The sequence below is a fragment of the Zophobas morio genome, unplaced genomic scaffold (genome assembly GCF_036711695.1).
Source record: "Zophobas morio isolate AGI-343-1 ecotype UQ-CSIRO unplaced genomic scaffold, CSIRO_AGI_Zmor_V1 ptg000021l, whole genome shotgun sequence".
Lineage (NCBI taxonomy): Eukaryota > Metazoa > Arthropoda > Insecta > Coleoptera > Tenebrionidae > Zophobas > Zophobas morio.
The window spans coordinates 20,433,411-20,457,828 of record NW_026972126.1 but is presented as its reverse complement, the minus strand read 5'-3'; the positions used below and the strand labels follow the sequence as shown (position 1 = coordinate 20,457,828).

General features: G+C 32.1%; 1 protein-coding gene across 5 annotated transcripts in view; it reads right to left on the bottom strand.

The window, feature by feature from the left end:
* LOC135133376 (uncharacterized) overlaps positions 1-24,418 on the bottom strand; it is a 279,871-nt gene that overhangs the window by 86,997 nt on the left and 168,456 nt on the right. The window contains exon 1 of one of the 5 annotated variants that reach the window (XM_064061775.1): positions 7,610-8,105. The exons of the other annotated variants lie outside the window; for them this stretch is intronic. Coding sequence (XP_063917845.1) covers positions 7,610-7,655 — 46 coding nt within the window. The 5' untranslated portion in view covers positions 7,656-8,105. Of the gene's footprint in view, positions 1-7,609; positions 8,106-24,418 lie in introns of those variants that run through there. 5 annotated transcript variants of the gene reach the window in all.

Genomic DNA, 24,418 nt, shown 5'->3' with positions numbered 1-24,418 from the left:
AAGTCATGGATTGGAATAATACAACGAAAACGATAGTGTGGCAGCTATTTGTCGTGTTAATATGGGTACAGCGTAGCAGGATTCTTGATAATGAAGTCTCAAGTGCATATCAAAAAACTGATGCTATGATGAAGGTTATGGGAAATGTTAAATAGATCGCGCGGATAATTCGTGCACTGAATTTTGATTAGTCATATTTGCACTTCACTGATTTTTTTTTTACTTTTACAATGTTATTTTTTATAGCGTGAAATATGTGTGACTTGTTTGTGAATAACTGGGTCGTATTTAAAGCCATTAAAGTTTGATATGTACTATTTTTATTTTTCATTATTTACGACGCCTCGATAATAAAGTGATATAAAACCTATATTATTCTCACCTATTGTATTCCCAAAATTTTTTGGGAAAATGGAGTGAGTGATTCCTGATTTAATAAATAAAATAAATTGGCTCATTCAGTAATGTAAGGAACTAAAATTATAAATGTCCCCGCCCACCCACCCCGTTTTCTTTTTGATCACTCATTTTATTGGACGAAGAGTGGATTTTATGTTGATAAATAGTGGAATCTAAACCAAAATTGAAATGGCAAAATAAATTATTAAATAATACCTTTATTTCTATTTAAAATAATTTATTTTGCCATTTTACTCAGAAAGAAAGTACGATTATGCTACATAAATGAATTCAGAAAAAAGCTCTATTCAAAAATGCATTAATTATAGAGTAGTACCATTGAAAAAAAATCAAGTTAACCTTGCATGTCGAAAACAGATGAAGCAAACAAAACTTTTTTCCGACGAATAATTAGAGCACAACTTCTTGTACCCCTATACCTAATTTGAGCTGATTTGTTCCTCAAAATATTTAACCGATTCCTACATTCTAGCGACCCTGTATAAACGTGCGTTTGAGAAAATCCTCTGTCTATTTTTAATCATGAGTGCCTTTTTGCATTTTTCGGCCTATTTTGTTCTAAAATTTGAATTTTCTATACCCCTAAGCACATGTTTCTTGCGAATGTCACCTTTAATAATTCCGGCACTATAAGAAAGAAAATAATCCAACCGGAGTTTTACGCAAAAGGATCTTGTATTATTATTATTATTATCCTATTTTCCCTTTTTCTTTTTTCTTAATATATATAGCCATCTTTTCACATCAAGAAACTTAGAACATGGTTAAAATGTGGATATTTCCTTATACAAATTTCCCATTTCAAACATGTTTTAAGTTTCATATTGTGAAAAGAAGTGTACACAAATTAAAACAAAAAAGGAAAAATATAAAACACCAGGGATCCCCGAGATTCTAAAACTAAATGGCAAGTGTCCCCGAAATTTTTTCAAATTCTTTAAAAATAAAAAACTAAGAGTCCGAGTTTCTTTCAAATTCCTTCAAAAACAAAATACTTAAGGAGTCCTAATATTTTTTGATCATTTTTTTTTTTTCAATTAGATACCAGGAGGACCCGAAACCCTTAACTAACAATTCTTGCTTTTTTTGGAATGGAAACAAAAGATCCCTCGAAATTCTTAATTCTCCCGAAGATAAAACACCAAAGATCTCCGCGATTCTTAAATTCTGTCAAAAATAAAACACTGAGATTCTTAAATTCTTTAAAAAGTAAAACAGAGAATTTTCTGAGATTCGCAATTTTTTTCTAAAATGAAGCAGAGATGCTTCAAAAATTCCTTCAAAAATAAAACACCGAGGGTCCCTGAGATTCTTAAAATGTTTCTAAAAATAAAGCACCGAAGATCACCGAGATTCTTAAATTCTTTAAAAAATAAAACACCAGGGATCCCCGAGATTCAAAAACAAAATCGCAAGTGTCCCCGAAATTTCATCAAATTGTTTCAAAAACAAAACACTTCAGGATTCCTGATATTATTTATTACCACGAGTCCTCAAAATTGTTTCCGATTCTTTTAAAAATAGCAACACTGGCGGCCCCTGGCATTCTTAAATCTTTAAAAACGGAAACACAAAAAACCCTCGAAATTCTTAAATTATTTCAAAGATAAAACACCACAGACCTCCGAGATTCTTAAATTCTTTCAAAAGTGAAACACCAGGGACCCCGAGATTCTTTCAATTTAAAAAAAAAATAAAACATCGAGGGGTGCTCAGATTCTTTAAAATGGTTCTAAAAATAGAGCACCAAATTTTCGAGAAGATTCTAAAATTCTTTAAAAATGGAAACTCAAAATAAAAGAACCCTGACATTTTTAAATTCTTTCAAAGATAAAACACCAAAAGATCTTCCCGATTCTTAAATTCTGTTAAAAATAAAACACCGAGGTTTCTAAATTCTTTAAAAAATAAAACACCAGAAACAGACCCCCGAGATTCAAAAACAAAATAGAAACTTAGAACATGGTTAAAAAATATGGATATTTCCTTATACAAATTTCCCATTTCAAACATGTTTTAAGTTTCATATTGAGAAGAGAAGTCTGCACAAATTAACACAAAAAATGAAAAATATAAGCCCGCCCACCCGCCTTATCTCATTTGTAATGATTTTTTTTATTCGCCGTGAACCAAGAGGGCGGGGCTTAACTGCAAAATATTTATTTCTTTACTTACAAGAAATTAAAAACATGTTTTTGAGTATCGTGTTATCACAAAGAAGAAGAAAAAAAGGGCAAAATATAAACCCCGCCCACCCACCCTATCTCAATTGTGATGATTTTTTTAATTCTTAGAAACACGTTTAAAATGGTAAATTTTTGTAACGAAATATGGGTTTTGCAATTAGGCTCCGCCCCTAGGTCTACCAACGAATGAAAACTTCATTACAGTTTAGATCAGGACAGGTATGGGTGGGGCTTAATCTTTAGCTTTAATTTCCTCTTAATATACGTAGTATTATTTGAATAACACGATACTCAAAAACATCTCTTACATGGTACATAATAAGGATTTTGCAATTAAATTCCGCTTCTTTGGCTCTCGACGAGTAAAAAAATCATCACAATTGAAATAGGGTGCGTGGGCGGGGCTAATAAAATTTAAAACAATATTGGGGTTCTACGTATTCCTGTTTGGAAATAATTTGAAACTACTTTGGAGTCTCTAGTGTCTTTTTTATAATAATTTAATTAAATTTCTTGGAGGATACGTCATTTGCCAAAATCAGTCTTATCTTAGCAGGCACTAGCCCCGCCCACCCACCCTCTCTCTTCATAGAGGGTATGTCATCTGCCAAAATCAGTTTTATCTTAACAGGTATAGTATTCCAAGTGCTGGTTCGTTTTTACAACTGCATCCTATTGTGAACTAACTGTCTACACTGCACAGGGCCGTATGCGCCCGTAAACCCTTAAGAGAGGACCCGGTGGGTGAGGTGGCTTGGCATCTGCCCACTACACCTTGGGTCGTGGATTCGATTCCCGCTCTGTCTCTGGGTGTTTTTGTATGTCCCCTTTTCCTGTAATTGGGCCTCTCGGCCTGTTGGAAAAGTAATTATTAAAAGATGGTTTATCACACGGCTACTTACATTTTCAAAAGGGTTCTTAATACTTGCGGTAATTGAGAGTGCAGTGCAATAAAAACTTGGACAACTATACTAGCATTTTTTGTAAAAGTTAGTCATCAGTACTTGCTAGGATAAAACTGATTTTGGCAAATGAGATACCCTCTAAAAAAAAAGAGGACCTGAGGGCGGGGCTAGCATACCTCCTAAGATAAGGCTGATTGATTTTGGCAAATGACATACCTTCTAAGAAAAGAGAGGGCGGGTGGGCGGGGCTAGTACTTGCTAAGATAAGACTGATTTTGGCAGATGACATACCTTCTAGGAAAAGAGAGGGTGGGTGGGTGGGGCTAGTACCTGCTAAGATAAGACTGATTTTGGCAAATGACATATCCCCTAAGAAAACAGAGGGTGGGTGGGCGGGCCTAATACCTGCTAAGATAAGACTGATTTTAGAAAATGATGTATCCTCCAACAAATTTAATTAAATTATTAAAAAAAAAGTACTAGAGGCTCCAAAGCACTTTCAAATTCTCTCCAAGCAGGAATATAGTAGTCCAGGGTCTATAAGGTTATATGGTCATCATAAAATTATCCCATTGTGTCGAAGTTAAGTTGTTTACAATAGAAAAGGTTTTAGGGTCGTAAATAGCGTGTCCCCTGCAGCTCGACCGACTGTTGTCGTTTCGTTCAGAGGCGGCCTTCACTAAATATCTAAATATAAGCAAGAAATGTTTAGAAGTTTAGTGCGAACCACACAAAGGGGGTATTTATTTGCCGTCAACTACGTTTGTGATGGTCATATAACCTTATAGCTCTTGGACTACTTTACCTAAAACAGCAGCAATTGTTTTAAATTGTAGGTGATTAATAGTTAGAACAGATATTGGAGTTCACGATATTTGGATTGGAGTAGATGAAACCACAAATTTTAATGGACAATACGTTGCAAACATTGTAGTGGGAAAATTATCTCTAGAGGCAGCTGGTACGCCACATTTACTCGCATCGAAAATATTAAAAATAAACAATAACGTAACAGTGGCACGTTTTATCAATGAGTCGTTGGGTAATTCTATTAATTTATTAAAAAATCCATTGTTCTCGTACCGATTTAAATTAAATTCGACTTGCATTAGTGTTCAAATTGCATCTTAGTAACGTCAATCAGATCGGTTATTTTTACGAATGCACGGTTGCAAAGTTGCATTAACACTGTTGCACAATTAGGGCAAGGGGAGTCCAATACGAAAAATTAAAACGCCTTAAGTTTCCTAGTTGAATCAATAAACAGATGTCAGTGGTTTAATTTTCAACGTAAAGAAAGTATTTCTTAGAGCTCATTTGAGGAACCGAGCCTTCCGGGAAGCCTTACCGGATTGTCTATTGCCTCCAGAACCTGTTCTGACAAGATGGAGTTGACGATACAAAAAAGGTTCGTTTATTGCTATTCATAATTTGGTTGTGCAAGTCTAAATTAAATGAAACATTTCGGGTTATTATGGAATTTGACTCCGCAGTGTCAAAATACATGGTAGTATTTCCAACAAAAGCATCTCCAACATAATTTGGCTTATACAGAAACCCATTTTACCATCTAAAAAACAAGTATAACTAGATTAGAGACCATTGGGCTGACCTTAATTCAGTCTGTGGATATAATAGAGCAATTGTATAAACGACTGGAAGATACCCCGGGGAGATGAGGCGAAATGAGATTTAAAATGCTACAAGATACTTAAAAAAAATACCGGCTAACAAGAAACTTGGCTAAAGCGCATATTTTTGACAGTCAGGGGGAAAATGTTGTTTATTTTTTTTACACTCGAAAATGCTGCAAGTGTCAACTGTTACAAGTGAGACATAATTCATTTAACCGTGAATCGTTGATAATTGAGGCCATATTTTAATCCACAACGTATTTCCCTTTTTATATAAGCTTTCTTTCACTTTTTAATTCCGTTTTCCAACGACCAGTCATTCGTGACTTCGAAACAATGTCAGAATTTAGATTTTTATTTTCCCCATTTCAGACAAACGTTTACCGTAAAACTGACCACTCCGTAATAACCATAAACGACGTAATAACCGTTGACACGCTTGTCATTTTCGAATCGAGGTGAAGGCAACAGGTAATTAGTTTACACAAAATAATCACTGCACTCCGTTCAGTCGGCTAACGATTCTGTCAACTTTTCGTCCTTTTTTCCAGCCGTAGAAACGCAACAGCAATGGCTGTCATTGCATGATTCCAACATCTTATTTTCCGATACGTTTCAGCGATACAATGAATCAGGGACTTTTTCTCCACCCGACTATTTTACTTTTACTAACCAATCGTGACGCCCATTACCGGCGAATTTTACCCAATCACGCACTGATAAAACGGCTAATTGAACTATAATTTTGCGGTTGCGTGTAGTACCTCAAAGTAAACACAAAGGCGAACGAACGAAGCAATTTTTTTATTAAAGTCGAAGCCGACCGTTTACGACCCTCTCACAAAAACCGGGGGTGGAAAAAACCCACCCTGTCATCTCACCGTCGAGGTTTATTGCCGCCTCATAAAACCCACCACTCGTTGTAGGTCTTCGTTGACCTCCCAATTTGTTTTGGTACCTGTCGGGCCAATAACCACATTTCGGGCTGAAAAAGCCTATAGCTTCTATAAAATGTAATTGACGGCAAAAAAATTTCTAGGGTTTTATATAATGAGAGTTACACAAGGCGGTACCGCGGTCAGTCTGCGTTGCGCCACGTTTTCGGCACATTCTTTACTTTTGAGGAATTTTTAAATTGAATCGATGCGATTTAGATTATCGTTTAGATCGGAGATAATCCACCGGAATTGGTTAATTAATTTGGGTACCGCGGTGGTACTGTTTTGCTTGAGTGAGGCTGCGGCGTTGATACTAACGGAGGCGGTGGTACCGGTGAAGGACTACTAATCAGAGGTACTAATCAGATAGTAGGTAATAAAAAGGGTGTTCAGTGGCTGCGACGACAGTACTACTTTCTTTGGTTTGCAGTTATAGTTTTTTCGTTATCGAATTTTTGCAATTATGGTACTCTTGCTAGTTGTTTGATAGTACCGTTAAGTCATATGTATATTAATAATAATAATTTTATTAGTTAAGTGGGTACAAATACCATGTGATAATAAGATACATAAATACATAATAAAATTCACATAACGGAAATAATATAACAAATTGTCAACACAGTTACTGAAGTACTTCTTGTTTTAAATCGCTTCACAGATAATTTTGTAACTTAAGTGAAGTTTGTTGTAAATTTTGGTGATAATATGATTAGAGAGTCCAGAATTTAAAATTTTGAAAATTATAAAATGTACCTTAATTAAATATCGGTACTGCCATGATACTAAATCTTCGACACTTACTTCCAGTGCTAGTTTCGTTCAATGTTAGTACTGCTTGAGTAATATGAGATAATTTGAATAGTTCTCTGTGGTTTTCAGTGATTGAAGCATATAAGATCGAGTTAAACAGATCTAGTTTGAAACATCATTACCAATAAAATAAATGATGAAAAAATGAAAGTACGACAACAAGAAAATAAATAAAAAATAACACACGAGTATGACAATAAAGTCTCAGTATTTCTCTAGCGCTAAGTGACTCACATTTGAAACACTAATTTCATCAATAAAATGTAAATTACACAAAGTGGGGTTTTATATAACGAAGGTTGCACAAAGTGGTACTGCGGTACGTCGTTACGTCACATTTTTGACTCATCTTGTAGTTTTGAAAAGTTTTTAAAACGAATCGGTTCGTTGTATGTTATCGTTTGGAGTGGTTGTCACCCACTGTCACTCGGCTTAATTAATTTGGGTACTGCTGTGGTACATTCTCGATACGTCGTTGCTTAATAAAAAATTATTAGTGTTAGTACTTCTTGAGTATAAGACAGTTTGAATAGTACTCTTTCGGGTACTTTGAATCCTTTGAATCTTCGATTTCGGTATCGCACTATTTACGTTCTGTTAATTGGCGCACTTTTGCTACCTCCTTGCTAATGATAGTGTCGATAGTACCGTTGAATCTAGTATGTGATTAGGTGGTACCGATTGGCGTTTCGCATTTTCCGCAAAAATCTAACCTGAATAGCACCAGGAGGGCCAAACCACAGGACTTTCCGTATCCATGGTACCGTCTTCAGAAGCACATCACTAAAAATCACTCTAGCCGGCGACCTTTAACCACCGATCACTAATTAACGAAAAGTTCATCCGCACAATTAGAAATCGCCGATCGTCTGTCCGATTCGTCGATCGCCGTCAGCTGGGTACCACCATGGTACCGCGTGTAAAAATCGCGCAATGTCACCACCGCGGATCACTAGGGTCACTATCAATCACTGCGCGGCACTCGATCTTGTGACCACGGCAGGTGCAAGTCAGGTGAGATAGTTGGCCATGGACGGCCTCGGCAGGTCGGCAAGGCGCGCACTGATCAAGAGTGCTCTGCTTTGGAATCGGTCGCCACCACTCACCGCGCTGTCATTCACCATAGAGACCAGTAGGAGGCGGCCGCCGCGGTGACAACACCCGAATCCTCCCACCACCCAATGGGTTCCCGAAACGGCCTGATGGTCCCCATCGCGCGAAAAACACCCTGTGTATGATAGAGGTAGCGGGATGACCTCAGCTGCCAAAGTCGCGGAGCGAGACGAACGATCGGCAAAAACAAACATGTTGGAGCGAAACGAAAGACGACAGTAGCTTATTGGTCAACAGAACAGGTACATGGAAGTTAAAAAGAGAAAAAACTAGTGCAGGTCGAGAGATAAAAAGAGGCAGAAGGCATAAGTTAGGAGAAGTGACGATAGAAAACGACGGGCGGTTTTCAGGCCGGAGGAAGGCTAGACGTACGTTACGGAGGCGGGACGGGGATTAGAACGAGAGGGAAGACGGTACGGGACGGAGGCGAATTTGTAACACATTTATTTTTTGATGGAAGATTTGTATGGAGTTAATTATTGTAAATAAAGCGGTTTTAAGGATAATCGGATCACGTGGTGCGGAGGCCATGTAGAGTGTTCACAGATTTTTTTTTAATTATGATTAGCTGTTTTTGCACAAGTTTATCTAAAAAATATATATATCTTGCTTTCTTTCATTTTCTTACGAAAAAAGTAAAAGTATCGCAATTTTTACTGTAGCACATTGGAATTTTGAATATTTCCATATATGGTGTGTTCGAAAATGATGTTGACTAAAGGTGCCTTTGTTTGCAGTTCCGCATATCGACGACTGACTTATGTACTTTTCTCCAATAATTGTTGAAAACTGTTTAAATTAATTTTAGAAGTTTGTTATCAAAGACATGTCGGATTTGATTCAAAAATAGTTTGCTTCCACAGTCGTCGTCGACAACTATTTTATTTTTTTATTTATTTAGAGTAAGTAAAATACTACCGGGAAATACCAAATCATATAGAATTATAGTGGACCAAAAGCTATAAGGTTATATGGCCATCATAAAATTATCCCATTGTGTCGAAGTTAAGTTGTTTACAATAGAAAAGGTTTTAGGGTCGTAAATAACGTGTCCAATGGAGCTCGACCGGCTGTTGTGGTTTCGTTCAGGGACGGCTTTCACTAAATATGTAAATCCACCACTCCATTATTTCTTTACTACCTGCAGCCGCTGAGGGTTCCGAAATCACCACTCGCTTTGAAAGCCGGCCCCGTTAAATATGAGCAAGAAATGTTGAGAAGACGATTTATTGCCAACCGGGTAGCTTAGTGCGAACCACACAAAGGGGGTACTTATTTGCGGTCAACTACTTTTATAATGGTCATATAACCTTATACCTTTTGGACTAGCATACATTGCTTTTAATACGTTCATTTCAAATAATAAAGGAGATCGTGCAATCGAAACATTAAAATATGGAAAACTGAAAACTCCAAAAATTGAAAAATTCTCAAAATTGAATGCTGAAAAACTGGGAAATCGAAAACTTGAAAAATCGAGAAATCAAAAAATCGAACCACCAAAAAAATCGTAAAATTGGAAAACCAAAAAACTGAAAAATCAAAAATTTTAAAATTCGAAAAATTGAAAAACAGAAATAACGAAAAACTTAAAAATCGAAACATCGAGATATAGAGAAAATCTAAAATTTTAAAAAATTGAAAAACAGAAAAGTAGAAACATCAAAAAAAAAAGAAAAATGGAGAAATAGAAAATCCAAAATTTAAAAAAGCGGAAAATTAAAAAATCGAAACAGAAAAATCGACAAGCCGGAAAGTCGAAAATCTGAGAAATCGAAAAATTGAAACATCTAAAACGTCAAAAACTGGAACATTAAGAAATTGAAATACGCAAAAATCGAAAACGTTAAAAATCTAAATATGTATTGACAAAATTTTAAATTAAAAGAAATCCATAAAATCGAAAAATTGAAAATAGAAAAAAAGAATAATGAAAAAATCCGAACACCGAAATCTACATAAATAGAAAAATCTAAAAATTGGAAAAATCGAAAAATATAAAAACCGAAAAATTGAAATATCAAAATATTAAAAACTCCAGAAATTGAAAAATTCCCAAAACTGAAATGTTAAAAAATTGAGAAATCGAAAAATCCAAAAATTTTAAAAATCGAAAAACTGAAAAATCGAAATTCGAAAAATCGTCAGAAGATCGTGCAATGGAAAAATTAAAATATGGACAAATATTGAAAACTCCAGAAAGTCAGAAAATTCGAGAAATACAGAAAATCTACAATTTAAAAAATCGAAAAACCGAAAAGTCGAAAAATCGAAAAACTGAAAAATCGGGAAATAGAAAATCCAAAATTTAAAAATTAAAAATTGAACAATTAAAAACTAAAAAATCGAAAACTGGAAATATTTTTAAAACTAAAATGAAAAATTAGGAAATCGAAAAATCGAAGCATCGAAAAAGCCAAAAACTGAAGCATTAAGAAATTGAAATATCAAAAATCGGAAAGTCGAAAAATAGAAAAATTGAAATACACAAAAATCGAAAAGTTAAAAACTGAAAAATTGAAACATTTTAAATAAAAAAAATTATAAATCGAAACCTAGATAAATTGAAAAATTTGAAAGTCGAAAAATTGAAAAACCGAAAAATTTAAAAAGCGATACATTAAAAGTCGAAAAATCAAAAGTTTTAATAAAAATCGGAAAACCGAAAAATCCGGAAATCGAAAATCCAAAATTTCAGAAATCGAAAAATTGAAGAATTGAAAACTAAAAAATCCGGAAATTGAAAGGTTCCAAAACTGAAATGAAAGATTGGAAAACAAAAAAATCGAAAAGTCGAAAAGGTCGAAATACTGAAAAATCCCAAAATAGAAAAGTCAAAAAATTTAAAAATGGAAAAAAAAATTGAAGACATAAAAAAATTAAAAATTCCAAAACTGAAATAACGAAAAACCGAATATCGAAAAGTAGAAAAAGCAAAAACTTAAAATGCTGAAAAACTGAAAATGGGAAAATTGAAATGAAAAACTGAAAAATCCAAACACCGAAAAGTAGGGAATTCGAAAATTCGGAAAATCAAAAATTCTAATAATTGAGAAATTGGGGAAAGGAAAAATTGAAAACTCGAAAAGCCGGAAAATCGAAAAACCAAGAAATCGAAAAATTGAAACATCGAAAAAGTCAAAAACTGAAACATTAAGAAATTAAAATACGCAAAAATCGAAAAGTTAAAAATCTAAATATTGACAAAATTTTAAATTAAAAGAAATCCATAAAATCGAAAAATTGAAAATAGAAAAAATGAATAATGAAAAAATCGAAACACCGATATCTACATAAATAGAAAAATCTAAAAATTGGAAAAGTCGAAAAATATAAAAACCGAAAAATTGAAATTTCAAAATATTAAAAACTCCAAAAATTGAAAAATTCACAAAACTGAAATGTTAAAAAATTGAGAAATTGAAAAATTTTAAAATCGAAAAATCGAAAAACTGAAAAATCGAAATTCGAAAAATCGGAAGATCCTGCAATCGAAAAATTAAAATATCGACAAATATTGAAAACTCCAGAAATTCCGAAAATTGGAGAAATACAGAAAATCTAAAATTTAAAAAATCGATAAACCGAAATGTCGAAAAATGGAAAAACTGAAAAATCGGGAAATAGAAACTCCAAAATTTAAAAAATCCGAAAATTGAAAAATTAAAAACTAAAAAATCGAGAAATTGAAAAATTCCAAAACTAAAACGAAAAATTGGAAATCAAAAAATCGAAAATTCGAAAAAGTGAAAAACTGGGACTCTAAGAAATTGAAATGTCAAAAGTCGAGAAGTCGAAAAATCAAAAAACTGAAAATTCGAAAATTTAAACATTTGAAAAATTGAAAAATAAAAGTGTCTTAGAATTGAAACACTAGAAATTGAGAAATAGAAAAATGTAAAGTTTAAAACGTGAAAAATTAAAATATCGAAAAATTGAAAAATCCAAAGAATAAAAAATCGAGAAACTAAAATGTCGAAATACTGAAAAATCTCAAAACCAAAAAAGTCAAAAAACTTAAAAGTGGAAAAAAAATTGAAGGAACAAAAAAATTAAAAATTCCAAAACTGAAATGACGAAAAACTGAAAATGGAAAAGTCGAAAAAGCGAAGTCAAAAAATCGAAAAATTAAAATGCTGAAAAACTGAAACATGGGAAAATTGAATTGAAAAATTGAAAAATAGATACACCGAAAAGTAGGGAATTCGAAAATTGGAAAAATCAAAAATTCTAATAACTGAGAAATTGGGGAAACGAAAAATTGAAAAATCGAAAAATTCAAAAACTGAAACATCAAGAAATTGAAATATCAAAAATTGAAAAATCGAAATACACAAAAATCATAAATCCAAAAAATTGAAAATTGAAAAATTGAATAATGAAAAAATTGAAAAATCGAAATACACAAAAATCATAAATCCAAAAAATTGAAAATTGAAAAATTGAATAATGAAAAAATTGAAACATCGAAATCTCGTTAAATAGAAAAATCGAAAAGTTGAAAAATCGAAAAATTTTTAACTCCACAAATTGAAAAATTCCTAAAACTGGAATTTTAAAAAATTGCGAAATCGAAAAATTCAAGAATTTTAAAAACCGAAAAATGGAAAAATTGAAAAATTGAATAATGAAAAATTCGAAACATCGAGATCTCCATAAATAGAAAAATTGAAAAACAAAAATTGGAAAGTCGAAACCTTGAAAAACCGAAAAATTAAAAAGTCGAAAAATCAAAAGTTTTAATAAAAATCTAAAAATCGAAGAACTTAAAAATCGAAAAATCTAAAATTTAAAAAATTGAAAAACCGAAAATTCGTCACGACAAAAAACCGAAACATCGAGAAATCGAAAATCCAAAATTTGAACAATCGAATAATTGAAAAATCGGAAAATTGAAGAATTAAAATCTAAAAAAACCGCGAAATTGAAAAGTTCCAAAACGGAAATGAAAAATGGGAAATCAAAAAACTGAAAAATCGAAACATCGAAAAATCGAAAAGTCGAAAAACCGAGGAATGGAAAAATCGAAACATCGAATATGTCAAAAACGAGGACTTTTGGAAATTGAAATATCAAACGTTGAGAAATCGAATTCTTGGGGAATCGAACAATTTAAAAATCAAAAAATTGGAAAATCGCAAATCGAAAAAAATTGAGAAATCGAAAATATGAAGAATCGAGAAATTTGTTGACCATTAGGAATCTACCGCTCGTCTTCTGCTCGCGCTCATTCCTAACGCAAAAAAAAACTTGTCACTTGATTCAAAATTTCCAAAAACAAAAATCACGACTTTGAAAATTGTATACGAAAAGTTAAACACTTCAGACTCTACTTAGGTGCCTCAGTTTTTGAAAAACTGAGGCACCTAAAGGTAGCCAACAGAATAATTAATGGAACTTCACAATTAAAAAAGCGTATTTTCCCAAAATGAAAGAAAATTTTTGAAACTGAGGTAAATTCGCAAACTAAAAATTTTGCAGTCTAGCTGGAAGTAAGAATTCATCTTTTGATCTACGATTTAAGTATTAATACACAAACAAACAAAGAAGTGAACCTGATAAAATATCTGTCAAACAGACAAAAACGCGAGACCTACTTTTTCGTCCTCTAGAAGTCATGAAACGTCTCGAAAACCCGAAATTAACCACTCATCGTTTTGACCCCATTACAGCTTACGCTTCGGAAGCAAAAATTTAAAAAATCCCACAAATGCATCTACTGAAATGTCACTTTTGATAAAAAAATCTAAAAAATGCGCCTCGAACCACCTGCTTATAAATCCCCTCAAAACCGGCACAAGAAATTAAAGAAAAATCTAAATTTATTACTCATTCCTCCATATGGTACAGGTCCTCCAGCCATTCATTACACCACGATTCCGGAAGAAGTGCCGTTACTCCGCTTCAAAAAACAAAGCCAGTTCCTGCTGTGTCCCATACGATCTCTCGACCTTAATCCCAATGGTACTAATTAGTTAGGTGAATGTCAGGGCTGGGTACCATGACGCCCAATAAATATTCTCGTTCTATTGTATAAATTACGCGACGTTCACCGACTGTCACACAAAAGTCTTGTTTAAACGACAGGCGAAAAATTCCTCCGGAGCTGGCGGATAATCCTAAAATCCGCCGACAAAATCCCAAAACGGCTTTATTTGTCTTGGTTCGACTGAATGGATGTCGTTGTCTAGGTGTTGCCCGTAAGTAATTGGAATTTATTTTTTCCATAAACAATTTGAATAATTCTGGGAATTAACACCAGCCATAGGTGTCATAAATAATTCGGTATGTGTCGAATATTTTACATAGTTGGCATACGTAGAAGTGAAATCTATACATATAAAATTGTTTGTCCTGACTGACTGATTCATCAACGCAGAGCCTAAACTACTGCAGCTAGAAACATGAAATTTGGACAATAGTTTGCTTTTGTGATGTAAACACCCACTAAGAAAGGAACTTGGGAATTTCCACCCCTAAAAGGGTGAAAAGGGGTGGTAAAGTTTGTACAGGAAGACTATTTCCTAACCATTTCTGTTGTAAATATTTACGTGAAACTTGGTATTAATGCTTTTCAACACAAATAACGAAACACGTATTTCACCATTTTTCGAAATTCAACCCCTAAGGGGGTAAAAAGTGGTGGATAAGTTTGTACGGGAAAACTACTTCTGTTGCACATTTTCACGTGTAACTTGGTATTAGTGCTCTTCAACACATATAATGACACACGTATTTCAGCATTTTCCGAGATTCAACCCCTAAGGGGGTAAAAAGTGGTAACTAATTGTGTATGGGAAAAATATTTCTATTGTAAATTTTTACTTGGAACTTAATATTAATGCTTTTCAACACAAACAATGTAACGCGTATTTCAGCTGTTTTTGAGATTCTACCCCTAAGAAGATCAAATGAGGTGACAAAGTTTGTATGAGAAAAAATATTTGTATGGCGATGTTTACTTAAAATGTTGTATTAATACCCTCCAACACATTTGTTACTTGAAATTTGGTAATCATGTAAAATTGTTTGTCTTGACTGTCTTTAATTTTTTTTTTTTGATATTCATCCCCAACGGAATATAATTTGGGTGAGAAACAGGAGAAGTATTAATCCAAAAGTGGTTAAAAATCAAAGTTTAAAATAGTTAAATATGTTTTTCGCATATTAGAGGTAGTAGGATTATTGGAAAAATCAGTCCTAAGCGTTTGAAATTTAAGAAGTTGTATGGAAATAGGGAGGGCGCGATGTCACCGAGTAAGCGACTGCGAAGCGAACGCGGTCTGCGGTCGGACGCGTGAGGCCAAAACGGCGTTGACGGTTGTGTTTTATGTCACGAATTGTAAGAGTATTTCTCCCGTAAGTCTTCTAATTTTGTGTTTCCGTGTATAAAATGAGGTACCTATACCAAAAAATATCCTTGAATTCTCCTGAAAGAAAAAATCTATTAAATATATATGCAAGTGTGTTACTAAAGGATCCAACCAGGATTATTTGGTCTTGAAAATCACATTGATGAGGTCAAATTATATGAAAGTGGTCGATATATATATATATAGCAGCTGGAGAATCTTGGCCTTTCATATACATGAACAATTTCCAGCGGTTTTTCATCTCGCAGTGCACTTGGAAAATGGCCTGCTGTCTATTTTAATCCTAACGACTTTAATAATGTAACTGAAAAGGTAAATAATTCACAGAAAACTACTCCTCTATCATTTTTTGAGCTTTGCAAAGCGGATACTTTTGCAAAAATCTTTCTTTATGTTGAAGTACCTTAATACTATGTGTGAAAAAGTACCAAATTTGAGAGATGAAAAAGTGGAAACAATGTTGATGGTTCGCCGGGAGTCAAAAGAGATCAAGCTTTGAGCAGAGTGTACACCGTTCGCCCTAATAACGCGGAATGTTTCTACCTTGATCCTCTTCTTCATGCGATGAGAGGGCCAACATAATTCTCGGATTTAAAAACTGTTGGTAGTGTCGTTTATTTCACATACCAGTCATTATGCAAAGCTTTGGGTTTGTCAAGTTAAGTCAGAGTGTCAAGAGAGTGTTCAGATTATAAATGAAGTGTACAACAAGTGTCTGATTTCCATTAAAGACACGGTGCTGTCTTTAGGAAGACAATGTTGAGAGTACTATGGTTTGCCTGTAAGACGTGAAGAAGTCATACAAAACAGACACTATCTCAGAGAGATTAGCTATGACATACTTTTATAGGCACAACGAAACTTTATTAAATACAGAATAATATCAAATTTACAACCAAGTTAGATAGGTCAGGTAAATGTTTGTTTTTACATAGCTGCCTACAGCTATTAGCGACAAAAATATCCAAATATTTTAAATCTTTACTCAAACATATGTTAACATGGGGTATAAAATTTAACATGGGAATCCTTATGGCCACTTATAAAAAAAAGATGTATTGTATTATACTCCTATGTTATAGAATAACTTTGTTTCACCCCCCCCCCCCCTCCGTCGTATTTAAAAATTCACGGGACTCTAACTCCAAACTTTCAGTCCTTATTTCATACACCTAGGGGTAATGGATGCTTACATTACGAAAGGAACCTTCTGTCCAAATTTCGTGTTTCTATAGCTCCAGTAGTTATGTTGATTTGTCAGGCGGAGGACAAACACTTTTATATATTGTCATTAATGAAGACTGCACAAACTTAAAAAGTAATAAAATTGAAATCAAAAAATAAATCAGGGGATGAAAAATAATGTGTCCTAATTGCGAAATCCACGCAAGCGGAGCTGCGGGTAACAGCTAGTATCTCTATAAGTGGGAGAAAAAGTGAAATTGATTAGCATAATGGTGTTGGTACGATACATGATCCGATTATGGTGAAAAAGCCGTATTTACGGGCATTAGAGTCGTCATAACTGGTGTTAGAACCCAAAAGTTTGGAAGTGTTACTTAATTTTTAAACGATGAAGACATTTAACACGTGATTTATTTACACCTACTGAGTTCAGTTGAAGCTGATGACACAATGCTTAAGATTGCTAGAATTGAATTCGTGGAACAGCGTTCTAATAATGGAGTTATAATGAAATTTATGTTCGTCTATTTATCCTGGAATAAAATTAAATCATCAAAAAAATCGTTTTTAGATTGTGATTGGCATTTGTTGCAAGAATACCTAATTGCTAAACCTGTCCCTAATCCATAAACCATAAATTGCAGACCCATTGTCAAAATTTGACGGTTGTCAAACGCTGAACAAGGGCGTATCTGCTTAACTCCTGACTTCAGCCACGTGTCTCTAAGTGGAACGAATCTCTGACAAAGAGTATTTTTTTTAAATACGGTTCTGACGATCAAGTAAGTTTCAAGGCGAGACGTCAAAATATTGACTAGGATCTTTACCAGGAAGGTTCATCAATTAAGGTTCAAGACGAGACGTCAAAAAACTGAAGAATCAAAAATTTTAAAATTGGAAAATTGAGAAATAGATATATCGAAGAACTGAAAAATAAAAAAATCGTAAAATCGAGAAACCTAGAAATCTAGAATTAAAAAAATTGAATAATCAAAATATCGAAAAATTGAAAAATGGAAAAATCGAAAAACCGAAAAATCGAAAATCCAAAATTTAAAAACTGGAAATATTAAAAATTGAGAAATTCCAAAACTTTAATGAAAAATTGCGAAATCGATAAATTGAAAAATCGTGATTGGAAATGTTGGAAAATCGAAAAATCGAAAAGCCGAAAAGTCAAAAAACCGAAAAATCCAAACTTCGAGAAAGCCAAAAATTGAAACTTTCCTTGAAGTATGACCAATATTGAAATGTTGAAAAGCTGAGAAGTCGAAAACTGGAAAAGTCGAAAAATAGAAAAATCAAACCATCAAAAAAATCGAAAAATCGAAAAATGTAAAATTTGAAAAACAAAAATTGGAGAATCAAAATTTTAAAATTCGAATTATCGAAAATAGATATACACTGCGTTTCAAATAAAATGCACCACCTAGAAGGAGTAGGCGTAGAATGTTGAAATTTGGTGGAGAAGACTACTGCATATAGACAAACATTTGATTAAAATTTCAAAGAAAAAATAAAATGTCTAACACAAGAAATGTTAATAATGTGTTAAAATTCCACCTGCGCGAATACAAAACTGTATTCCTCTAGGCATGCTTAAAATGAGATGATCTATTGCCTGTCGGGGTATCTCATTCCAGGCATTTTGAATTTGTTGTAGCAATTCTTCCAAAGTCTTTTGAGGATGTGGTAAATTGCGCAGCCTTCTATGCATTACATCCTATACATGTTCGATTGTTGATAAATCAGGTAATCGGGCAGGCCAGGGTAACAAGTTGACGTTATTTTCCTCAAACACTCTTTAAGTTAATATGGCCACATGAGGCCACACATTATCTTGTTGAAAAGATGTTCTTCGACGGTTCTAGAGGTAAGGAAAAATAATTTGATTTAACACGTTATCGATGTAACGCCGGGCATTTAGCGTGCCTGGAATGAACACTAAGGGGATACTTCAACAGATGTGTATACCACCCCATATCATTACTCCAGGTGTTATGGCGGTATGACGTCTCTGTACAAATTCCAGATTTTACCTTTGGCCTCGAGGCCTTCGAACACGTATGCGTCCATCAGAGTGCCACAAAAAAAACTTAGACTCGCTTCTAAACATTATGACATTCCACTATTACAGCCATTGCTGCCTGTCTTGGTACCAGTGAAGCCTGGTAGTTTTGTGTTCTTGTGGTAAGGGAAGTTTACAGTTTGGACCATAAGATCTCAAGCCAAAGGAACGAATTTGGCGGTAGATGATACTCCTCGGACTCTGTGCCCAATTGCTGTCATCCAGTCCATCCCGACTGATCGTTATGGTTACCAAGGGTATTGAATAACACTTCTTCTTAGCAAATGATCTTCGCGTTCTTGGGTGATTCTGAAACGGTCGGTACCCCTGGGACGCATTTGTAGCTCTTCGTTGTTCCATTCTCGACTTGTTCTTAATATCGTAGAATGCGTTGGGCCTAGTTTTCTAGTGATTTCCCGAAATGGTAAACCAGCCTCATGCAACCCAATAATTCGCCCTCTTTGAATAGGTGTTATCTGTTGAAAATTACCTCGTGTGCGAACTCGTAGCATTTTTGCAAGCACAATCATGACAAATTTCAAGTCAAATTGCAAAAGAATCTTACTCAAGTGTCTTTAAAACATTATCAAAAAATTAATAAAAATCGAATAACACCCGGTATATTATCTAAACAAGTTGTAGTTTTTAATTCAAATTTTAATCAAATGTTTGTCTATATGCAGCAGTCTTCTCCACCAAATTTCAACATTCTACGCCTACTCCTTCTAGGTGGTGCATTTTATTTGAAACGCAGTGTATGTATCGAAGAACTGAAAAATCGGAGAATCGAGAAATCGAGAAATCAAAAAATCCACAGTCAAAACATCGAAAATCGAGAATCCAAAATTTAAAAACTCGAAAAATTGAAAAATCGAAAAATTAAGCAATTACAAAAATTATTTGAAAAATTGGGAAATCGAAAAATTGAAAAATTGTAACATCGAAATATTGGAAAAACGAAAAATCGGAAAGTCAAAAAGTCAACAAACCGAGAAATCGAAAAATCGATACTTCGAATAAGCCAAAATTTCAAACATTAAGAAATCGAAGCATCAAAGACAAATTGACAAATCGAAAAATTGAGAAATTGAAACCCGAAAAGTCGAAAGCTCATATAATCGAAACCAAAAAATCAAAAAATTAAAATATCGAAAAATTGAGAATCCAGAAATTGAAAAATTCCCAAAATTAAAATGTTGAAAAATTGAGAAATCGAAAATTTGAAAAGTGGAGAAATCGAAAATCAAACTAACAAAAAAATCGATAAAACGAAAATTGAAAAATCGAATAATGTTAAATATAAATAATCGAAAAATTGAAGTATAAAAAAATTTTAAATTGGAAAAATTGAAAAATAGTTTAATCAAAGAACTGAAAAATCGAAAAATCGAGAAATGGGGAAATCCAGAAATCGAAAAATCTAAAATTAAAAGAATTGAAATTTCAAAATATCGAAAAATTGAAGAATCGAAAAATGGAAAAAGCGAAAAATCGAAAATCCAACATTTTAGAAACTGTAAAAATTGAAAAATCGAAAAATCGAGACATTCCAAAACTTGAATGAAAAATTGGAAAATCCAAAAATTGAAAAATCGTAAAATCGAAATATTGGAAAATCGAAGAGCCAAAAAGTCAAAAAACGGGAAATTCGAAAAATCGAGACATCAAAGACAAATCGAGAAATCAGAAAATCGAAAAATGGAATAGTCAAAAAATCGAAACAGAAATCTCGATAATCGAGAAATCGAAAAATCGAAACTTCGAATAAGCCAAAAATTCAAACATCAAGAAATCGAAACATCAAAGACAAATTGAGAAATCGAAAAATTGAAAAATCGTATAGTCAAAAAATGGAAACATCAATCTCGATAAATCGAAAAATTGACTAATCGAAAAATCGAAATCCGAAACATCGAAAAATCATGTAATCGAAACCAAAAAATCAAAAAATTAAAAAACCGAAAAATTTAAAAATTCCCAAAATTAAAATGTTGAAAAATTGAGGAATTTCAAAACTTGAATGAAAAATTGAAAAATCGTAAAGCCAAAAATTGAAATATTAAGAAATCGAAACATCAAAAGATCGACAAATCGAAATATCGAAAAATTGAAAAATCGTAACATCGAAATATTGGAAAAACGAAAAATGGAAAAGTCAAAAAGTCAACAAACCGAGAAATCGAAAAATCGAAATTTCGAATAAGCCAAAATTTCAAACATTAAGAAATCGAAACATGAAAGACAAATTGAGAAATCGAAAAATTGAAAAATCTAATAGTCAAAAAATCGAAACATCAATCTCGATAAATCGAAAAATTGAAAAATTGAAATCCGAAAAATCGAAAGATCATACATATAATCGAAACCAAAAAATCAAAAAATTAAAATATCGAAAAATTGAGAATCCAGAAATTGAAAAATTCCCAAAGTTAAAATCTTGCAAAATTGAGAAATCGAAAACTTGAAAAGTGGAGAGTGGAGAAATCAAAAATCAAACCAACAAAATAAAATCGATAAAACGAAAATTGAAAAACTGAATAATGTAAAATATAAATAATCGGAAAATTGAAGAATAAAAACATTTTAAGATGGAAAAATTGTAAAATAGAGATATCAAAAAACTGAAAAATCAAAAAATCGAGAAATGGGGAGATCCAGAAATCGAAAAATCTAAAATTTAAGAATTGAAATTTCAAAATATCGAAAAATTGAGGAATTGAAAAATGGAAAAAGCGAGAAATCGAAAATCCAAAATTCAAAAACTGTAAAAATTGAAAAACTTGAATGAAAAATCGTAAAATCGAAATATTGGAAAATCGAAAAGCCAAAAAGTCAAAAAACGGGAAATTCGAAAACGCCAAAAATCGAAACATCAAAGACAAATCGAGAAATCGGAAAATTGAAAAATCGTATAATCAAAAAATGGAAACATCAATCTTGATAAATCGAAAAATCGAAAAACTGACTAATCGAAAAATCGAAAGATCGTGTAACCAAAACCAAAAAATCAAAAAATTAAAAAATCGAAAAATTGAAGAATCCAGAAATTGAAAAACTCCCAAAATTAAAATGAAAACATCGAAATATTTGAAATCAAGAAATCAAAAATTTTTAAATATCAAAATATCGAAAAAATGAAAAATCGATAAAATGAGAAATTCCAAAGCTTTAATGAAAAATTGAAAAATTGTAACAACGAAATACTGGAAAATCGAAAAATCGAAAAGTCAAAAAACTGAAAAATCGAAAAATCGAAGCTTCGAAAAAACCAAACACGAAACATTAAGAAACCGAAACATCAAAAAATCAAAAACTCAAAAAATTGAAAAATCGAATACATAAAATTTAAAAATCAAAAAATCGAAATCTAAAAAATCGAAATCTGAAAAATCGAAAGATCGTGTAATCGAAACAAAAAAAAAAACAACAATTAAAATATCAAAAAATCGAAGAATCCTGAAATTGAAAAACTCCCAAAATTAAAATTTTGAAAAATTGAGAAATCGAAAACTTGAAAAGTGAAGAAATCAAAAATCAAACCATCAAAAAAGTCCATAAAACGAAAATTGAAAAATCGAATAATGTAAAATATAAATAATCGAAAAATTGAAGAATAAAAACATTTTAAATTGGAAAAATTGAAAAATAAATATATCAAAAAACCGAAAAATCGAAAAATCGAGAAATGGGGAAATCCAGAAATCGAACAATATACAATTAAAAGAATCGAAGTTTCAAAATATCGAAAAATTGAAGAATCGAAAAATGGAAAAAGCGAGAAATCGAAAATCCAAAATTCAAAAACTGTAAAAATTGAAAAATCGGGACATTCCAAAACTTGAATGAAAAATTGGGAAATCGAAAAATTGAAAAATCCTAAAATCGAAATACTGGAAAATCGAAAAATCGAAAAGGCCAGAAATGGAAACATCAAAGACAAATCGAGAAATCGGAAAATTGAAAAACCGAATAGTCAAAAAATCGAAACAAAAATTTCGATAAATCGAGAAATCGAAAAATTGAAAAATTGAAATCCGAAAAATCAAAATCCGAAAAAGCGAAAGATCGTGGAATCGAAACCAAAAAATCTAACAATTAAAATATCGAAAAATTGAAGGATCCAGAAATTCGAAACTTCCTAAAACTGAATGTTGAAAAATTGAACAATCTAAATTTTAAAAAATTGAAAAACTGCAGAATCAGAACTTCTTAAATTCGAAAAATTGAAAAACAGATGCATCGAAGAAATGAAAAATCGCAAAATCAAGACATCAAAAAATCCTAAATTAAAAAAATTGAAGAATCAAAATATAGAGAAATTGTAAAATAAAATCGAAGAATCGAGAAATCGAAAAATCTAAAATTAGAAAAATTGAAAAATCAAAATAGCGAAATATTGAATAATCGAAAAATTGAAAAATCGAAAAGACGAAAAATCGAAAAATTGAGGAATTCCAAAACTTTAATGAAAAATTTAAAAATCGTAACATCGAAATGTTGAAAAATCGAAAAATCGTAAAGCCAAAAATTGAAACATTAAGAAATCGAAACATCAAAAGATCGACAAATCGAGATATCGAAAAATTAAAAAATCGAAAAATCGAAATCCGAAAACTCGAAAGATCCGGTAGTCGAAACTAAAAAATCGAAAAATTGAAGAATCCAGAGACTAAAAAATTCACAATTTGAAATTGAAAAATTGAGAAATCGAAAACTTGAGAAGTCGAGAAATTAAAAAATCAAACCATAAAAAAAATCGAAAAATCACAAAGTGTATAATTTAAAAAATCGAAAAATTGAAGAATCAAAAATCTAAAATTCGAAAAATTGGAAAAAAGTAAGTATATCGAAGAGGTGAAAAATCCAAAAACCGAGAAATCGAATATCCAAAATTTAAAAACTGGAAAAATTGGAAAATCGAAAGAATGAGAAATTCCAAAACCTCAATGAAAAACTGAAAAATTGGAAAATCGAAAAATCGAAAAACCGAAAAGTCAAAAAACTGAAAAATCGAAAAATCGAAGCTTCGAAAAAACCAAAAATGAAACATTAAGAAATCGAAACATCAAAAGATCCAAAAATAGAAATCTCGATAAATCGAGAAACCAAAAAACTGAAAAATCAAAAAATCGAAATCTAAAAAATCGAAAGATCGTGTATTGAAACCAAAAAATCGAACAATTAAAATGCCAAAAAATTGAAGAACCCAGAAATTGAAAAATTCCCAAGATTGCAATGTTGAAAAATTGAGAAATCGAAAACTTAAAAAATTGAGAAATCGAAAATTTGAAAAATGTAAAATTTAAAAAATGGAAAAATTGAAGAATCAAAAATTTTAAAATTGGAAAAATTGAAAAATAGATATATCGAAGATATGAAAAATCAAAAAAATCAAGAAATCCACAAATCGATAAATCTAAAAATTGAAACATCGAGGACATCAAAACATTGAAAAATCCAAAATTTAAAAATATCGAACTGAAAAATCTAAACCTCAAATATTTAAAATATCTAAAATTTAAAAATCGAAAAATCAAAAAATGGCAAAGTGAAAAAATCGAAAAATTGAAGAATCGAAATATTGAATTGAAAAATTGAGAAATATAAAAGTTGAAAATTCAAAAAATCGAGAAATAGGAAAATAAAAAAATTGTTTAATCGAGAAATTAATACTTCGAAAAATTGTAAATTTAGAAACGTTATAAATTGAAAAATTGAAAAATCGTAAAACTGAAACACTACGAAATCGGAACAGCAAAAGGGCGACAAATCCAGAAATCTAA